Consider the following 21,045-nt stretch of genomic DNA (forward strand, 5'->3'; position numbering starts at 1 on the left):
GAACTCATAAGAACTAACAGTCTGAGATCACCAAGTTCTGTTGCTGGGCATATGGTCACCAGGCAAGCCTGTGTCATAGTGAGATGCCTACTGCATCACAGAGCTAAGCACAGAAATGGAACATATCACATGTTCTGTTGTTGGATGAAGTGGAGCTTTACTTGAGTACTGGAAGTGTTAGATTTGGGATCCTTTTGAAGATGTCTGTTTTGTGCTCTGACTCTGATGAGTATGACATTATTACTGTCTTAGGAAAGGGAACATTCGGAGAAGTGACAAAATGCTGGAAAAGGGCCTCCGGTCAATATGTGGCCATAAAGATATTACAAAACTATAATTTCCGGAAAGGGGTCATCAAGTGCGAGCTTAAAATACTGAGAATGTTGGAATCTGTAGATTCAAACAAGTTCTGCATTGTTCAGTTTGTTGAGTCATTCAGCGATGATTCCAAGCTTTGCCTTGTGTTTGAACTTCTGGAGCAAAGTCTGTATGAGTATCAGAAGGAAAATGAATTTGTTCCACTACCAATCAAGCATATTCGCTCCATCACAAAGCAAGTGCTGATTGCTCTGCAGAAACTGAAGGAGCTCTCTATTGTCCACACAGACATCAAACCTGAAAATATCATGCTCGTTGAAAAGGCCCAATTTCCATTCAAAGTAAAGCTGATTGATTTTGGCTCTGCTTGCTTATTGCCTGATATTCAGCAGTTTAAAGGTAAGTGTTCATTTTTTTTTGTTGTAGAATTAGCAAGTATAAATATATACTAACTCTGCCAGGGCCAATCGTTTCTTCTTGCTGTGGCTGGTCTAGCTTGAGGGATTTCACTAAAACTGGGAAAAGCCTTTGGTGCTTCATTGTGGAGGAATTTCTTTACTTGGAAGGGTGGTGGGTCTATAGGATTCTCTACAACAAAAGACAACAGAACCTAAGTTATTGAATGTGGTTTGGGAAGTAAGTGGATTTCTTGGTGGAAAACTTGGTGGAACTTGAGATAGTCTGGATATGGTACTGAGATAAAGGATCAGCTGCAGTATTTTGAATGACCGAGTTTTTTCTGTGTTTAAAAAAAATTCCTACCTCTGACAGCTCCCAGAAACTTTCCTTAACTCACCTTCAGTGGATGCCCTCTTGCATTGGCCACTGCTGCCCTGGGAATAGATGCTGGCTGTCCATTCTATCTATGCCCCTTATAATCTATCAAGTTGCTTCTCATCCTTCTTTGCTCCAAAGAAAAAAGTCTTAGCTTATTCAATCTTTCCTCATAAAATATGTGCTCTAATCCAGGCAGCGTCCTGGAAATAACTCCTCTGCACCCTCTCTAAAGCTTCCACATCCTTCCTACAATACAGTGACCAGAATTGAAGACAATACTCTTAAATGTAGTCTAATCAGAGATTTATAGAGCTGCAAGCTTACATCATGACTCTTGAACTCAATCTCCTGAATAATGAAGATATTCTAAGCCACCGTTTCAACTTCCATGGCAACTTTAAGGGACCTATGGATTTGGAATCCAAGATCCTGCTGTTCCTCTACACCGCTAAGGATCTTGCCATTACTACGTACTCTGCCTTCATTCAATTTTCCAAAGTGATTCACTTCGCACTTAACAGATTTAAATACATCTTCAAGTTCTCCACCAAGCTCTGCTCCTGTCTATAACCCAATGTAGCCTACGACAACCTTCTACAACATCACCAACCTTAATGTCATCTGAAAGCACATTAATCCAACCTCTACTTCTTCATCCAAGTTATTTATAACAATCATTAAGAGCAAGTATCTGCTCTTGAAGGTTGGTGACCTGTGGTCTTCTGCAGGGACGCGTTCTAAGATACCCTGCAGAAGACCACAGGTCACCGACATCTGAGAAGAAAATGCTCCATCAGCTACTACCTGGATCTCATTCCTCATGACTTTCTGAATGAAACTATACCACGGGAAACCTTCTCAAATGGCTTACTAAATTGCATATACTGTACACCACAACCACAGCGCAGTCTTCATCAATGTGCTTTGACACTTCCTCGAAAAACTGAATCAGGCTCAGGAGGCACAACCTGTCCCGCACAAAGCCATGCTGACAATCCCTAATAACCATTGTGCCCCCTCCAAATGTTCTAAATTCTGTTCCTAGGAATCTTCTTCATTAGTTTACCCACCACTGATGTAAGACTCCCTGCTTTATAATTCCCAGGATTAGGTTTCTTGAATAACAAAACAGTATTTGCCATCCTCCAATCATCTAGTTCTGCTCCTGTGGCCAGTGAGGATGCAAAGATCATCATCAATGCCCCAGTAAGCTCTTCCCTAGTTTTCTGTAATAATCTAGGCTATATCCCAACCAGCCCCAGAGAGCTACCTCTTCCATTTTTCAAAAGTTCCAAAACATCCTCTCTTTTAACCTTAACATGTTCCAACACATCAGTCCATCTTATGCTGACATCGCATTCATCAAGGTCCTTCTCACTGGTGAACTGTAAAGCAAAGTATCCATTAAGGACCTCCTCTACCTCCTCTGACTCCGGACACATTTCCCTCTTTATCCCTGGACAGTCCCACTCTCAGTCCAGTCATCCTCCTGGTCTTCACATGCGAGCAGAAAACCTTAGGGTTTTCCCTAATCCTACTTGCCAAGGCTTTCTCATGTCCCCATCTAGTGCTCTTAAATTCCTTCTGAAATTACTTGTCGGATACCTAATAACTCTCAAGAGTTCTATCTGATTTTTACTTCCTTCTTCCTCTTGACCAAATGTTCCATCTCTCTTTTCAACCACGGTTCCTTCACCCTACCATCCTTTTTCTGTCTCAAGGGGGAAACATTTATACAGAATCCCATGCAAGTGTCACCTAAACAACTTCTACATTTCTACTGTGCATTTCCCTGAAATACCTGTTCCCAGTGTATGCTTCAGGTTTCTGCCTAATACCATTGTAGTTAGCCTTCCGTAACTAGATACTTCCCCGTACTGTCTGCTCTTGTCCTTGCTCTTGGCTATAGAAACATAGAAACATAAAAAACCTGCAGCACAATACAAGCCCTTTGCCGAACATATACTTACTTTAGAAATTACCTAGGGTTGCCCATAGCCCTCTATTTTTCTAAGCTCCATGTACCTATCCAGGAGTCTCTTAAAAGACCCTATCATACCTGCCTCTACCACCATTGCCGGCAGCCCATTCCATGCACTCACTACTCCCTGCATAAAAAACTTACCCCTGATATCTTCTCTGTACCTGCTACCAAGCACCTTAAACCTGTGCACTCTCATGCTAGCCATTTCAGCCCTGGGAAAAAGCCTCTGACTATCCATATGATCAATGCCTCTCATCATCTTATACACCTCTGTCAGGTCACCTCTCATCCTCTGCTGCGCCAAGGAGAAAAGGCCAAGTTCACTCAACCTATTCTCATAAGGCATGCTCCCCAATTCAGGCAACATCCTTGAAAATCTCCTCTGCATCCTTTCTATAGTTTCCACATCCTTCCTGTAGTGAGGAGACTAGAACTGAGCACAGTACTCCAAGTGGGGTCTGACCAGGGTCCTAGATAGCTGTAACGTTATCTCTCGGCTCTTAAACTCAATTCCATGATTGATGAAGGCCATACACCATATGCTTTCTTAACCACAGAGTCAACCTGCACAGCAGCTTTGAGTGTCTTATGGACTCGGACCCCAAGATCCCTCTGATCCTCCACACTGCCAAAAATCTTGCCATTAATACTATATTCTGCCATCATATTTGACCTACTAAAATAAACCTCCTCACACTTATCTGGGTTGAACTCCATCTGCCACTTCTCAGCCCAGTTTTGCATCCTATTGATGTCCCGCTGTGACCTCTGACAGTCCTCCACACTATCCACAACACCCTTAACCTTTGTGTCATCAGCAAATTTACTAACCCATCCCTTCACTTCCTCATCCAGGTCATTTTATAAAAATCACAAACAGTAGGGGTCCTAGAACAGAACCCTGAGGCACTCCACTGGTCACCGACCTCCATGCAGAATATGGCCCATTTACAACCACTCTTTGCCTTCTGTGGACAAGCCATTTCTGGATCCACAAAACAATGTCCCCTTGGATCCCATGCCTCCTTACTTTCTCAATAGCCTTGCATGGGGTACCTTATCAAATGCCTTGCTGAAATCCGTATACACCGCATCTACCGCTCTACTTTCATCAATGTGTTTAGTTACATCCTCAAAAAATTTCAATTAGGCTCTTAAGGCACGACCTGCCTTTGACAAAGCCATGCTGACTATTCCTAATCATATTCTTCCTTTCCAAATGTTCATTAATCCTGCCTCTCAGGATCTTTTCCACCAACTTACCAATCAGTGAAGTAAGACTCACTGATCTATAATTTCCTGGACTATCTTACTCCCTTTTTTGAATAAGGGAACAATATCCGCAACCCTCCAATCCTCCGGAACCTCTCCCATCCCTATTGGTGATGCAAAGATCATTGCTAGAGGCTCAGCAATCTCCTCCCTCGCCTCCCACAGTAGCCTGGGGTACATCTCATCCAGTTCCGGAGACTTATCCAACCTGATGCTTTCCAAAAGCTCCACCACATCCTCTTTCTTAATGTCTAAATGCTCAAGCTTTTCAGTCCACTGTAGGTCATCCCTACAATCGTCAAGATCCTTTTCCATAGTGAATACTGAAGCAAAGTATTCATTAAGTATCTCCGCTATCTCCTCCAGTTCCATACACACTTTTCCACTGTCACACTTGATTGGTCCTATTCTCTCACATCTTATCCTCTTGCTCTTCACATACTTGTAGAATGCCTTGGGGTTTTCCTTAATCTTGCTCGCCAAAGCCTTCTCATGGCCCCTTCTGGCTCTCCTAATTTCATTCCTAAACTCCTTCCTGCTAGCCTTATGATTTTCTACAAAATCTTTACCTAGTTTATTGAACCTTTCACAAACATTACCTAGTTTTATGCTAAAGGTCAGGGTGTATTTGTCATCAACTTCTAAATGCCCTTCTACTGAGTGGGCTGTCACCTGAGCAGATTCATTGCTAGTACTAAATCCAGTATGGCCTCTCCTGAAGTCCACATATTGTGTCAAAAATCCTTTCTGGACACACTTACCAAATTCTACCCCATCTAAACTTTATACATTAAGGAAGTGCAAACCAAGATTAGAGAAGTTGAAGTCAACCATGTTTTTGCAACTTTTCAAAATCTGCCTACTTATTTGCTCTTCAGTGTCCCAGTTCCTATAATCTTGTCATACACAATGCAGGATACATTATTGGCTATCACTGTAGGGATTAAGCCATCTGTTACCAAACTTACCTTTCTGTCTCTCTTCCAGCTTTTAAGACAATGGAGAAAAATGTCATCTCTGCCATCCCCTGAGACGCAGATAACAACTGGAAATAAATACATTTTGGCCACTAATTGAAGATTGTTGGTTTTTTAGAGTTTGTTTCCTGTTATGATATTATAGACATTGTAACATCTTCACTGTTCCAAAGGATGGGTGCACAAATATTATTGTTGCATTATGATAACCACCAATGTTAATAAAATACTAGACTCGGAATCCATTAATAAAATATCCAAGATATTGTGATGTTATTTTAGGGGTATAAGAACAATGCCCAACATCCTGTAGTTATCAGATGGCTTACATATTTAAACTATTCTGTTTAGTAAGCAATATTTGATCAACAACATATTTATTTCTGTACTAACTTGATAGATTTTATTCATTTTTACACTTGTTCAAAGGATCTTTTTTTTAAAATACAGGGCCATACATCCAATCTAGATTTTACCGAGCACCCGAGATCTTACTTGGCTTGCCCTTCTTTGAAAAGTTGGACATGTGGTCTCTCGGCTGTGTGATGGCAGAACTTCACCTTGGTTGGCCCATCTATCCTGGTACCAATGAGTATGACCAGATCAGGTATATTGTTGAAACACAAGGGCTACCGAGTGATCAAATTTTGGAAGCAGCCAGCAAAACCCACCATTTCTTTAAAAAAGCTCGTCAGCCTAATTCAATGTATAAATGGAGGCTCAAATCAATAGATGAATATCAAGCAGAGACAATGGTGCATCCTCTGGAGACCAGAACAAGAAGTCTGAATTCACTTGACCAGCTAGCAACCATCAACACCAAAACTATATTTCCAGATAAGGAATTGAAAGCTGAACTGTTTGACCAGTATATGATGGTGGCTCTCATAAAGAAAATACTCATTTTCGATCCAAGGCAGCGCTTTGCTGCAAGTGCAGCTTTAAAGCACCCATTTATCACAATGCAGAAGCTCAAGTCAAAATACAAAAATACAAAATACTACAATATATCAGCACAAGCCCTCCATATAGCTTTAGCTCCCTGTAAGAAAGCTGAAGGTCACTTTCATTGCTGTCAAAACTTCATAAAGTGTTGTTATTTAAATAATCAACATTATGAATCAGTTCATGTACACCAAAAGCCTCAAGCCATTAAACAATCAATGGAAGGTGACTTGGATCATTCAGTTATGGATGAATTTGAAAAAGAGGTTAGTTCTCAACTGTACTGAGTTTCAGCATTTTATGAAAAGATAGATGTAATTCACATCAGATTTTTTTGTGAGGCCGTATTTCTGGAGAAAATAACAACTATTATTTCAGATCAATGAACCTTCATCAGAATAATACCTCTCTCCACTGATAAGACCATAAGACCATACGACATAGGAGCAGAATTAGGCCATCTGGCCTATCGAGTCTGCTCCACCATTCAATCATGGCTGATCCCTTTTTTTCTCTTCCTGGCCTTCTCCCCGTAACCTTTGATGCCATGTCCTATCAAGAACCTATCAATCTCTGCCTTAAATACACCTGAAGACCAGGCCTCTACAGCTGCACGTGGCAACAAATACCACAAAATTCACCACCCTTTGGCTAAAGAAATTTCTCCATATCTCTGTTTTGAAAGGGCGTGCCTCTATCCTGAGGCTGTGCCTTCTATTCCTAGACTCTCCCACCATGGAAAGATGCAGCCCAACCATTTTCAGTATTTTGCAAGATAGCAGTATCAATATAATAGACTGGTGTATATGTGAATCAGTGTCATGTCTGGGCAACATATCCAAAGTTCACTGTTCCTATCCAAACCACAGAACTCTGGGATTGCTTGTGATCAATCATTACCATAACCTAAAATTAAGTCTCCCACTGTAGAGTCTGCATGTCTTAAAACCTGCTAGCTTTCAGAGGCGTCTGTTTTTATTGTTAAACAAGAGTAGCATCTAATTGACTCAGCAATGTAAATTCAAAATTGCACCATGACAGGTGTTGAATTTGATATTCAACAGCTAAATTGGAGCCTGATAACTGCAAGACAACTACTGTACTATTGCATAAACCAAGCTGGTTCAATAGTATCCTTCAGGAAACAAAATTCACCATCCTTTTTTAGAATGAACTATACATGACTTCAAGTCAACAATATGGTCAACACTCAACTGATTTCTCCTTTCAGGATGCAATAAAAAATAGACAATAATTGCAAGCCTGTGATGTCAATATATAGTGAGTAACTATAGAAAGTGTCCTTGTTGGCCTAGAACCTCACTTTTTATACATTTGTTTTAATGCTCATTAAGAAAATTAGTTCTTGTTTGCCTTCCAATTTCAGCTGTACATTGCCATCAGCAAATTTATGTACAATTGCAAACTTTGTATATTCAGAACAATGTTGGGTCTGCAAGTTGAAAATACATGACAGTCTCTTGCTTCACTAATCTCTGAACAATCTACTGTTGATTTTAAGATTTTTTTACTCACCTTTCATACTCTGTCCTGCCTCATGAAGTTCTACTTTTGATGAGTAGGGGGGAAAGAAAAGATCTATGTTACTATCTTCTTTGGAGATCCCTTTGAAGCCCTGCAAGACTTTGTTCAGGCTGCATTGGTGTGATTGGTCTGAAACCAAGCACACATATGCCTAGTTTTGCAATTCATACCTTGCCTCTTTATATCCTCTACAAAGTGAAACTCCAAGAAAACATGGCAGTGGCAGGAACTTGCAAAGAAATGTTTCCTGCGTCAAGAGTAACCACATTTGTTCTCACTCCGTTGGGAATGTTATGAATTACTCATTTTATACAACGGGCTTTTTAAAAAAAGACGGGAATATATTATCTTGTGAAAGAGACATATTCTGTTTCCTATGTTGAAAGTCAACTCAGATTCCAAATCAGATTTAATATGGCATATGTCATGAAATTGCCATTTTGTGGCCGCAGTACAGTGCCATACACAAAAATACTATAAATTATAATAAGAAATACAAACATATGTAAATTAAATGAGTAGAGCAAAAAATAATGAGGTAGTGTACATGGGTTGGTTCATTGTTGGATCATAAATCTGATGGCAGAGGGGAAGAAGCTGTTCCGAAAACATCGAGTGTGTGTCTTTAGGATCGTGTACCTCCTCCCTGATGGTAGCGATGTGAGGAGGTCATGTCCAGTGTGATGGTGGTGCTTTATGATGGATGCCACCTTTTGGAGGCATTGCTTTTTGAAGATGCCCTTGATGCTGGACCAGGCTCCAAGACAGAGATGACAGGGTTGCAGATGCTGCAGGGATTTGCTCAGGTGCAGTTTCGTTCTCCCTTTCAAAGCGTGGATAAAAGCTATCGAGCTCATCTGGGAGTGAAACATCAAAGCCATTCATGATGTTAGATTTCACCTTGTAAGAAGTAATGGCCTCTGAACCCTGCCAGCGCTTATGTGCATCCGTTTCCACCCCTAACTTCAATGTGAATTATTTATTTGCTCTTAAAATAGCCTTCCAAGATCATTCCTGGGCTTCTGGTATAGTTCTGTATCTCCGGTCTTGAACATCTCAGACCCAGCCTTCAGCAGAATGCGATTCTCTTGGTTCATCCATGACTTTTGGTTTGGGAATGTCTGGTGTGTCCTCGAAGGCACACACTCATCCACGCAGGCCTTGATGAAAGCAGTGACAACTCCAATGCATTCATTCGGATTTGAATATGAATCCCTGAATACTGTCCAGTCCACCGATTCAAAGTCATCTTGTAGGCATTCCTCCACCTGCCTTCACCATACCTTTCGAAAGTGGGCATCACTGGTAAATCTGAAATTTATTTCTTATCCCTAAATGCCCTTGCGGTGGTGTTGGTAAGCCGCCTTTTTAAGCTGCTGCACTGCTTGTGATGGTGTCCCAGCAGTATTCTCAGGCATGAAGTTCCCAGATTAAAACTCAGTGATGAAGGAGGACAGGCAATATACTTCCAAAGAAGCTCACACAAAATGCTGGAGGAACTCAGCAGGCCAGGCAGTATATTTCCAAGTCAGGATGCCACGCAACTGGGAGGGGAATCTGCAGAGGGTGGTGCATTGATAACTGCATCTTTTCTGCCCTGGTGGTAGAGATTGTGGGGGCTATGAGGCCCTGTAGGAGAGGCCTAAATTAGTCACTGTTGCTCATTCTGTGAATAGTACACACTGCAATCACTGGACACCAGCAGTTATACTCAGTGGCCATTTTGCTAGGTACAGCTGTACACCTGCTGGTTGATGCAAAAATCTAATCAGGCAACCACGTGGCAACAACATGCAGGCATGGTCAAGAGATTCAGTTGCTGTTTAGAGCAAATATCATAATGTTTGAAGAAATGTGATCTAAGTAACTTTGACTGTGGAATGATTTTTGGCACCGGATGAGATGGTTTGATTATCTCAGAAACTGCTGATCTCCTCAGATTTTCATGCACAGCAGTATCTAGAGTTTACAGAGAATGGTGCAAAAAACAAAAAAAAACATCCAATGTGTAGCACTTCTATGGGTTAATGCGAGAGGTCAGAGGAAAATGGCCAGATTTATTATAGCTGACAGGAAGGCGACAGCAACTCAAATAAGTACACGTTACAACGGTGGTGTGCAGAAGAGCACCTCTGAACACACAACACATCGAACCTTGATGCAGATGGGCTACAGTAACAGGAGACCATAAACATACACTCAATGGCTAATTGACTTGGTACAGGAGGTACGTAATAAAGTGGCTACTGAACATATATTTCACTTTTCACAGCCTTAGGATGCTCCAAGGTGATTTACAGACAAATGAAGTATCTCTGACATACTGTCATTGTTCTAATGTAGTAACTGAGTTTTTGACATAAGGGATCAATCAAAATATCAAATATGTCTGTTGGATAAGAAATGGAAGGGGGTTTGAATTGGTATAAAAGGTGGCCTCCACCTTGTTGCTAGGAAAATCTAAAGATGCTACTTTGACTCCTTTAAGCAAGAGAATACAAACAACTATCCCAATATCACAGATGCTAGGGTGCAAGTGCAAAGTAACTCAGTGAGCATACATTACAGCCTACCACCAAGTACAGAACATTCATTTAATTAATGACTGGATGAAAATCCTCGACTCCTTACCATTCCAGGCAGGTCTCGTCAGGGTGGCTGCACGTTTCTTATCTCTTAAATAAAATGTTAAGTCAATGCTAGGAAGGAATCAAATTTAGAAAACTACAGATGCTCAATCTCAAATAAAAGCAGAAAATGCTGGTAGCATTCAGCAAGCCAGGCAACACCCGTGGATAGGGAAACAGCTAATTATCAATAGGGAATTGCAGTCCAATGTAAGGAATACGTTCAATTTTGTCAAAGTTGTGTTTTTAGTGCCTTCTATTTCATCCCTTGGCTTTTGTTGTATTATTTACCTGCTTTACTTGTCCCTTTTATATACAATTGACCAAATCTCATTCTGGTTACTGTAATGAACATTGTCAACTCTTACCTCCAAACAGGTTGACAACACGAAATCTTCTCCAGTGACAAATGATAAAAATGTGAGCAGTTACAGGCGGGCAGTAACTCATAGACAACCAATGCATAATGCAATTAAGTTGCTTGGACGGATGTGGTCTAGAACAAGGAGACCAACAGCAAGTGACCAGCCAAAGGAAACTGATCCTTCTGTGCCAGTTCTAAAAGCACAGACTGTGACATACGAACATGAACAAGGTGGACATCTCCATCCACAATGGAACATACGAAATCACAGCACCTGGCCTGAAAGTACACCATCCTTTCCCCTAACTGAAAAAGAACGACTCAAGCATAACTCTGACACTACTAAAGAAGGAAAAGGTAAGAATAGATTTGGGAATGAAAGATTTAGAGAAGCCATTTCTTTTACTGTAAATGAAGAATCCGTAGGAAAACGATCCTGGTTTAAGTAAGGCAGAACATGAAAAAGTGTCAAAAAAAGAGAGTATGTATGGAATTCAACACTAATCACACCAAAACCGATCAATGTTAGCTTACAGAATAATAGTCAATAAGTGTACAGAAGGGACAATTATAGAGAGAGCAGGAGGTGAGTCCTTGGAATGTTTTACTCGGCACCGGTAGTTAAGGAATAATTATAACCATATCAAGTTTGATACAGCTCTGACATGAGTTAATGAAAATGTTAGCTTTAAATTTTAAAATGAGCTTTTCCATGTCATTCCTTACTACGGAAAGGACACTTGAAGGCTGCAAACCCAACTTAAGACCACAAGATGATAAGATATTGGAGCAGAATTAGGCCATTTGGCCCATCAAGTCCACTCCGCTATTTCATCATGGCTGATCCATTTCCCTCTCAGCACCAATTTCCTGTCTTCTCCCCATATCCCTCCATGCCCTGGGTAATCAACCTCTGCCTTAGATATACACAATGACTTGACCTCCTCAACTGCCTTTGGCAACAAATTCCACAGACTCTCCACTCTCTAACTAAAGAAATTCCTCCTCATCTCCATTCTAAATGGACATCTCTATTCTGAGGCCGTGTCCTCTGGTCTTAGACTCCCCCACCATAGGAAACAGCCTCTCCACATCCATTCTATCGAGTCCTTTCAATGAGATCCCCCTCATTCTTCTGAATTACGGTGAGTACAGGCTCAGAGCCATTAACCACTCCTCATATAAGACTTTAAATCCTGGAATTCTTAGTGTGAATCTCCTTTGAACCCTCTCCAACGTCAGCACATCCTTTCTTACATAGGAAACCCAAGACTGTTCACAATGCTCCAAGGAAGGCCTCATCGGTGCTTTATAAAGTCTCAGTATTACATCCTTGCATTTATATTCCATTCTTCTCAAAATGAATGCTAACATTGCATTTGCCTTCCTCACCACCAACTCAACCTGCAAATTAACATTTAGGGAATCCTGCTTAAGGACCCCCAAGTCCTTTTGTACCTCAGATTTTTAAAATTTTCTTTCCATTCAGAAAATAGCTTGCACTTTTATTTCTTCTATCGAAGTGCATGACTATACTCTTCCCGACACTATACTCCAACTGCCTCTTCTTTGCCCATTCTCCTAATCTGTCTGAGCCCTTCTGTAAACTCTCTGCCCCTCCACCTACCTTTGATTAATCTGCAAGCTTGGCCACAAAACTATCAATTCTGTCATTCAAATTATTGTCATATAACATAAAGAGATGCGGTCCCAAAACAGACATCTGTGGATCACCATTTGTCACCTGCGGCCAACCGAAAATGGCTTCCTTTATTCCCACTGCCAGTTGGCTAATGCACTTTCTTGTAATACCATGGGGTCTTATATGTGGCACCTTGTCAAAGGCCTTCTGAAAATCCAAGTACACAGCATCCACCGATTCTCCTTTGTCTTCCCTGCTTGATATTTCTTCAAAGAATTCCATCAAGTCTGTCAGAGAAGATATTCTCTTAAGAAAGCCATGCTGACTATGGTCTATTTTATCATGTGCCTCCAAGTATCCTGAAACCATATCCTTAACAATCAACTCCAACATCTTCCCAACCACTGAGATCAGACCAACTGGCCTATTATCCTAAACTCTGCCTCTCTCAAGACTGGAGTGACATATACAATTTTCCATTCATCAGGAACCATGCCAGAATCTAGTGATTTTTGAAGGATCATTACCAATGCCTCCACAATCTCTTCAGCCACCTCCTTTAGAACCCTGGGATATAGTCCACCTAGTCCAGGTGACTCATCTACCTTCAGAATCCCAAGCAGCTTCTCCCTGGTAATGACAACTTAACATACTTCTGTCCCCTGACACTCTCAAACTTCCGACATACTGCTAGTGTCTTCCACAATGAAGACTGATCAAAATACTTATTTAGTTTGTCCACCATTTCCTTGTTCCCCCATTACTACCCCTCTAATATCATTTTCCAGCAGTTCAATATCTACTCTCACCTCTCTTTTACACTTTATATACCTTTCTTTTTCAATATTTTTATTGATTTCTATATAGAAGAATACAGAGTCCAAGAGAATACATATTATAAACAAAAGAAAAAATATAATAATATCAGATACAGTATATTGAATCACATTAACGAACTCCTTACTCTATATTCATATAAATTAGATTAATTTGTATATTAGAATATAAATAATTTTATATAAAAAAACGATCTATACCCACTACCAAAGTCGAAGCTGTTTGGGGAAAAAAAAGAAAAAAAACCTTATCAGATAATAAAATATGCTATTAACCAACTTCTGTACTTTAACGAGAAGTCAAAGATTATGAAAATAATCTTAAAACAGCCCGCACAAATTTTGAAAATCTTGATTAGATTCAGAAATTGAACAGTGAATCTTTTCTAAATTTAGGAATGCCATAACACCCCGTAACCACTGAGCATGATTAGGCGGAACAGCATCCTTCCATTTAAACAAAAGCGCCCTCCTAGCCGTTAGAGAGATAAAAGCCAGAATGTGCAGACCAGATGTCTTCGGAATGATATCTTTCCTCCCAACAACACCAAGTAGGGCAGTCAAAGGATTAGGCTTAAAATTTACTTTAAAGAGTACAGAAAAAGTTTGGAATACTTCCTTCCAATATTTTCCAAGACTTGGACATGTCCAAAACATATGAATAAATGAAGCTTCTCCATTGTTACACCTATCACAATAGGGAGATATATCCATATAAAAATGAGATAACTTATAAGCCCTATGGACCACTTTAAATTGTTGGAGGGAATGACGAACACATAATGATGAAGTAGTAACCAATTTAAAAATTTCATTCCAAGTTTCTTCAGAAATTGAAATCTTGTTCCGAAAGATTTTTGATTTTGTCTAAAGAATCATTTTTCATTTCCAACAACATATCATAAATATTGGATATTGAACCATTATAAAATGATTTCATATTAAGAATTTCATCGAATACGTTCTTATCAGGACTATTAGGAAATGTATTTATATATCTGAAGAAACTTTTTGTATCCTCTTTAATATTATTGGCTAACTTACTTTTGTATTCCATCTTTTCCTTCTTTATGACCTTTTTGGTTGACTTCTGTTGGTTTTTAAAAGCTTTCCAGTCCTCTAACTTCCCATTAATTTTTGCTCTGTTATATGCCCTCTTTTTGTCTTTTATGTTGGTTTGTCAGCCACGGTTACATCACCCTGCCTTTAGAATACTTCTGTGGAATTTACCAATCCTGCTCCTTCTCAATTGCTGCAAGAAAGGCCAGCCATTGCTGCTGTGCCATCATCCCTACTAGTGTTCCCTTCCAATTAATTTTGGCCAGCTCCTCCCTCGTGCCTCTGTAATTCCCTTTACTCCATTGTAATACTAAGGCCATGCCTATGATTTTTGTCACATTATTTCATGCTCAAAGCTATAGTGAGACAGAGTGTGGAGTGAATAAACTATTTAAGTATAAGAAGAATCAGTGCATAAGATGTCACCATTTCAAACACACAGCTCAGTTGTTTTCTGCACAAACTTCTATAATTCTACTTAACAAATACTATTCTACATTTGGCTTCTCAGCCTTTCTTCTTTTCTCCCTCATCCTGAAGATAAATATTGCTACAACTTGAATACATTTGACATCAGCCACTTCTGGTAAGTCACGCAAACCAAAATTGGATTCCACTCATACTCACCAATTTCTGCTGGCAAGGCCTCAACATGGGAACACGGCAGTGGGAATGAACCTAGTCGTTCTTTGGAATGTACACACTTCCTATCAAGGTTGTTGTTTAGTTATCAAATGCAAGGTCCATCATTGTTCTTTTTCTTCATTTCTAGTGTATCCCAAATTTGCTAAGGGCTATGATAAATGATTTAACCAGGGTACTTGCACAGCCAGATTTGCTGCTATTTTTGCTGACCCAAGACTCAAAACCATTATTTAATTGTTGTGCCAATAACAGCACTACTGACGATACAGGTTAACACAAAGCGCTGATGCAATCTCATTAAGCCTTTTAACAATGCCAAAAAACAAAAGGCTTGCAGTTATCCAATTCCACAAGATATGCCAAGTGCTCTATTGCAAGAATTTTGAAGTATACTCGTTGCCACTTCATGTGATTGTAACGTTCTTCAAGGTAAAATGTTTCAAATTTTCTCATAGAATGCAGCAAGATGGAATAACTCATACTTACATTGCAGATTGTGTGTATCCAAGGGATTGGCTCATTTTAGAGGTGCAGTATATCAATTCTCCTTCAGTGAAGATTGTTCCTTTCCTGCACTTGCTATCTCCAATTTCCCTTTCTAGTTTGCTGGAATACCTGGCTATTAGGTTAAAAAAAACCTTTTAAAGGCAAAGCAAAAATGTTTTGGAGGAAGTTACAAAAAAGAAACTGGGTCATGTTTGGGCAAAACATCTAGAAGACCTTCAAGTTGGATGTAAAACCAAATGTTCTATGAAGAGTGAAGGCAGGTATTGAGGAGTTTTATGGATGATTGTAGAACTTATAATTTGAAGCATTAATAGCATGGAAGCCGGTGGATGATATCTAAGATGACAGTATAGGTGAGTATGGTTTAAAACAGAATAAAGGTTGGCATTCAGAGTTTGAGTTATTTACATGAATGAGTACAAGATCATGAATGGCAGTAGACTTAAAGACTTGTGACAAACGTTCCCTCTAATTTTATTTTACAGCTGAGCGGAGCAACCATTGTTCTGAACAAGAAATTTTTACACAGCCTGAAAATTCTGCAGTACTTTAAAAGATTTTTTTTTGCACATCAAACAAACACAAACCACATCTCACAACACAAGTAAATGATGTCAGACAGTCAGAGCAACTGATAGGCACAATGATAAAAGTAAAATGTTTTGACTAGACAGTGTCAGCGTTCAGTAGGGCCGGCAGCTTATTAGCAATGAGCTACCAACTTCCATTCTGTGTGTTTTGTTGCAATTTGTAATAGAACTGTCAATGTAAATACACTGAAGCTCTAAAATGTTTTAAAGTAAAGGTGTGGTACAATTTTTATTCAGAAAATTTATGGATTATATTCATTAACACATAATTAATTACAGGATATTTCACAATGATATTAACATAGACTTGATTTTATATTTTAAAAATTCCAGATGTGCAGTAACAAAGGCTATGTGTGTGAGAGCATTTCAGTTACTGTGTGGCCAGAAACCCACGCAGCATAGAGGGAACATTGTGCTTGTCTACATTGTGCAGATCTACAGTTTTTTATAAGTGAGGTAGTACTGCTATGGAATAAAAAGAAGCAAAGCTGGAGTACAGTCCATCTGAGAACTATAAATATGGATGAGCTTTTAGCAAATTTATCTTTATACCATTATTGCTTCCTTTGCTCTTTAACCATTAGGAAATTGGGGCCTTATGATTGGTACTGAAAACTATTCAATGGCTGGTTAGAACCTGTGAGTACTATAACCATGCAGTGCAATTCATGCCAGCTGCTCCCTTCCACTAGCTTCAGTTCATGATCACATGATCTGAAAGAGATGATACTGGGAGTAGATTGTTTTATTGGTATCTCTTAGGTTGATTTAAATTCAGGTTGGTATCTATAAGACTGGGTAGGATGATGGTGTTCTGTAAAACCCGTACCACAAGGAAATGATTTATAACCTTATGCTGTAATTCAGATTTTATTATTTTTTTAATTTAGCACCAAGAAAGGGGAGAGTGAAATTCAGATCATCAAAACTTTCAATGGCCACCCAAAGCAATTCATGAAAGAGAGGAGCCAAAAGATGGTGAGGGAGATTCAACTACTAAAACCAATGCTGCATTCAGTGATGGTAATGAAGCAGTGCTTACGATAAGCTTTAAAACGTGGTGGTATCTTCAAAGAGTGCTTTAAAAGCTTTGGCCACTAGCTATAGGCCAAAGAAGTGGCAGGTTTGCCACCATGAATGCACTCTTGTTTCTATGGTGAAGGCACAATATTTCCAAGGCACTATTCAAAGAAAAACAACATGGAACAAGAAAAATTGTGTATCCGATGGATCATAGCCACCAAAGATTATGATCTTATTTGGTTTACAAGACCATTAAAAGAATTGGGAAATTAGCACTCACTAGAAATCAGTCATCTTGGGTCTTTCCATTGCCGGTGCTATCACAATCATGCATTTTCCTATTAACTGAAAGTACCTCTATTGTAATTGTAGATTCTGGTGGGGCCATTGTTTTACACGGTTCCAAATAAAATGGAAGCATGTTCACAGAGTGACTAAGCTTAATCATCAAGAGTTTATTAAAAGTATTGTTCTTTTGCTCCCACCTGGTGAAACAAGACCTACAAACACACTTTCTCATTTTGGTTAAAGCAAAAGCCAAGAAGGATGAGAAATCCTTCTGTAATAGCCAAGTAATTATAGCACAATTGATTATAATCAAAGATTTCTGTGGTATTGAATGAAAATTATAGTTCTTTCTAAAGATAGAGTAATTTTAGATACATTTTTTTAACCAAAACAGGCCAGATTATTAGCAAGCAAAGAAACTGGAACACAAGACAAGAAGAAACTACCCAACTTTGAGTATAAGTAAGAAGGACTATGTGGGTTTTGAGTAGGAGAAGGCATTTTATTGTTTTTAATCCACTCATATCAATGTCTTTATTTTGAGTTTGAAAGCCTCTCATATTTAGCTTCAAAAGATTAATACAGTTTTTAATATAAATATCACAACAAGGTATTCAATGACTATATACACGTGCTTGAGTGTGTGTGGATGTTAACATTGCTAAAAATAAATTGGCTATTATCCCTGATAGTTTTCTGCTTGATTTTTACTGGTGGCTGGTTTTCAGCGTGTGAATCTTTGCATACATTGGAGAATGCGGAATCCATTTTATGTTCGTTGTCCCTTCCAAACAAGCTGGCCTAGATTTTTGACATCATCTCAAGTGTTAGGCACTGCGTAAAGATTCCATTTGCTGCAGTTATTTAGGAGTCCTTCCAAGAATGCTTTTCAACATTCCTCCTAAAAATCTGTCCAGGCTGTGAAACTTAAAACAGGTCCCATTTGCTCATGCTTTTATTTGTCATTTACTTTTTTAATTCATCCATTGGCAAACCCAGCATTTATTATAACTGCCCTTAAGAACATGACTGAGTTGCAGTAGCCGTTGGGCGGTTGAGAGGTGGGATGCACAAATAGGATGTTCCTTCACAGATGGTGTTGAGGTCCTTGAACTTCATTGGAGTTGCACTTGTTCTCCCAGGTGGGCAATATTCTTCACGGTCACGACAGGCATCCTGAAGATTGGAAAAAGTTTTGGGAGTCAGGTGTCCAGGCATTTAGCGCAGGAACACTTTCAGTACTCTGGATGAACTTAGCAGGTCGGGCAGCATCAGTTAGAAATGATGAGTCGACGTTTCGGGCCAGAACCCTTCATCAGGACTGAAGAAAGAAAGATGGGGAAGGATTTGAAGAATGCTTGTAGCTTCAGTTGAAAGACCAGTAATTTGAAAGACAAAGGGGTGGGGGAGGGGAAGCATTGATGTCATAGCCCTGAAAACAATGGGTGGTAGAAGAAGGAGGCGGAACCATGAGGAGCTGGGGGAGGGGGCAGAGTGAAATAGGGATAGAGGAAGGGAAGAGGAGGAAATTACTGGAAGTTGGAGAAACTGCTCTGGCAGTTAGAGGTAGACCTCCTCTGCAGGTAGCTGCCCAAGGGTGAGCTGAAGATGTTGATATTCTTGCTACGACAAAGGTAATATCAGTGGAAGCCAATGAGGTACTTCTCAGACACAAATGTCTGATGCAATGGTGTTATACATATAGGGAATATAATTAGTAAAAGCATACATAGTTCAAAGCTATCTTGGGTTCACTTTAAGAGACTGGTCTGGTATGATGATGTAATTATGTAAAGTACTTTCTCTGCGCTTTCTGTTCAGTGTTTCGAGTACAATAAATGAGTTGCTACGGTTCTTAAACATAAGATGCCTTTACCTTTTTTACTTGTGAAAACCTACATTGGTGACCCCGATACTCTAGAACAATTCCGATTATTGAACATGTCGACCTATGCAGTGGCTTTGAAACTGCTGGCGTTTTTCAGCAAAATGCTGTAATAGCCCAAAGCCCAATGTACACTGTGAGAAATCTCTGCTGACAACACCAAATATTTCTAATTGGTGGTGTTGCTCAGCAACTCCATGTCTGCAAGAGTGTTGAGTTTACTTGAACACCTACCTAAATACAATAAATACCTATCGCTGAAAATTCACCTTTTATAGACTTCTGGACTATCAGAGTCTGAGCATGCCAAACAGTTGCTCTGCTTGCCCGGCCTTGGCAAAGGTAAGCTATCAGAGCTAATGGACCACATACCGTCTCCCCTGGGAAATCACCATCCTTGTTCTATTACAAAGAACTCTTCATGCGTCAAATGCCTGATCAAGTTTACATAGCCCTTGCTAATGCACCCTTGAAGTACTATAGAGAGTCCGCTAAAATGATTGATAGTCATCCTATCATCCAGATGGTGGTTCATAATTCCTCCCCTTTACCCTACCTCGATAAGCCAGTCAGCAAGGCCCCCAACGTAAGGACACCAGCAGCTGTGAAACAGACAATGGCGAGCCTGTGTTTTTACCACACTCACTTCAGTACAGACACTAGGATGTGCCAACTGCCTTGCAGCTTCGACAGTGCCAGTGCATCGGGACATCAGAGGTCTGTGAACAGCGTGGGTTCCAGCTGTCGGGGCCGTCTACTGTTCACTATGCACACCCTTTCAGGGCGACACGACCTGTGTGAGATGGGTGCGCTGCCGGCATCGACTTCTGATGAGAAGGCAAAGAGCGACGAAGGCCACCAATGGCAGCAGGAGCCAGACTTATGGGACACGACGGGTGATGCTCTGCTTCAGTGGGTGATGTTGCACATGGGACTTCGCCCTGGCTAGAGTGCCTAGACTTGGCTTGGTGCAGATTTCCTATGCCCAAGGACCGTTAGTTGATCTTAAGAACCGTCGGCTTGTGGATGTCAAGGACTTTGAGTCATTACCCTGCCCCCTAGTAAGTTCCCCACAACAACTCAATCAAGCACGTGCTCCGCCGCATGTGAGTTTACTCGACTGCTGGGCGAATTCTCAGATCTCACCTAGCTCACATTATCCACTACAGTCGCAAAACATGGGGTCAAGCACCACATTTCTACAACTGGCCCACCAGTCCGTGCCCCCCGTGCTTAGACTGGAACCAGAAAAGTTGGCAACTGCTAAAGCTGAGTTTGCCAACATGGGAAAACTTGGCATTTGTACACGGGTTGAATAGCCCCTGGACTTCATCTCTCCATATGGTCCCTAAGTCCGACAGAGGTTGCCGACCACTTGATGATTACTGATGCCTTAAGGAAGCCACCATCCTCGATTGTTACTTGTTCCCACACATCCAAGACTTTTTGAAATGTTTAGCCAGAAAGTTAATTTTTTTCCAAAGTCTATCTACAAACGTTTGTAGTTAGGGGCTACCATCAGGTGCCTGTGTGCTCAGAGGACATTCCCAAAATGGCTGTGATAACCTATTTCCCCTGCAACCCCGCAATCTCCCCCCACCGACTTTGAGCTTTTCTGCATGCTGTTTGGGCTGAAAAATGCAGCACAACTTTCCAACAGATGATGGACTCTGTATTAAGAGACTTAGATTTTCTGTTTGTTTACCTGGATGACATACTTGTTGCCAGAGCGTCCAAATCTGAACACGTAGCTCATCT

The 21,045-nt window shown here is 40.3% G+C and overlaps 1 protein-coding gene across 1 annotated transcript; it reads left to right on the forward strand.

The window, feature by feature from the left end:
• Positions 1-200: 200 nt before the first annotated feature.
• On the forward strand, positions 201-20,236 carry LOC140200956 (homeodomain-interacting protein kinase 4-like). Its single transcript, XM_072264599.1, has 3 exons — positions 201-717; positions 5,779-6,372; positions 20,070-20,236. The coding sequence occupies exons 1-3, from the start codon at positions 201-203 to the stop codon at positions 20,234-20,236; spliced, it is 1,278 nt and encodes a 425-aa protein (XP_072120700.1).
• Positions 20,237-21,045: the final 809 nt, after the last annotated feature.

Source organism: Mobula birostris, chromosome 7, assembly GCF_030028105.1.
Source record: "Mobula birostris isolate sMobBir1 chromosome 7, sMobBir1.hap1, whole genome shotgun sequence".
NCBI classification, from domain to species: Eukaryota; Metazoa; Chordata; class Chondrichthyes; order Myliobatiformes; family Myliobatidae; genus Mobula; species Mobula birostris.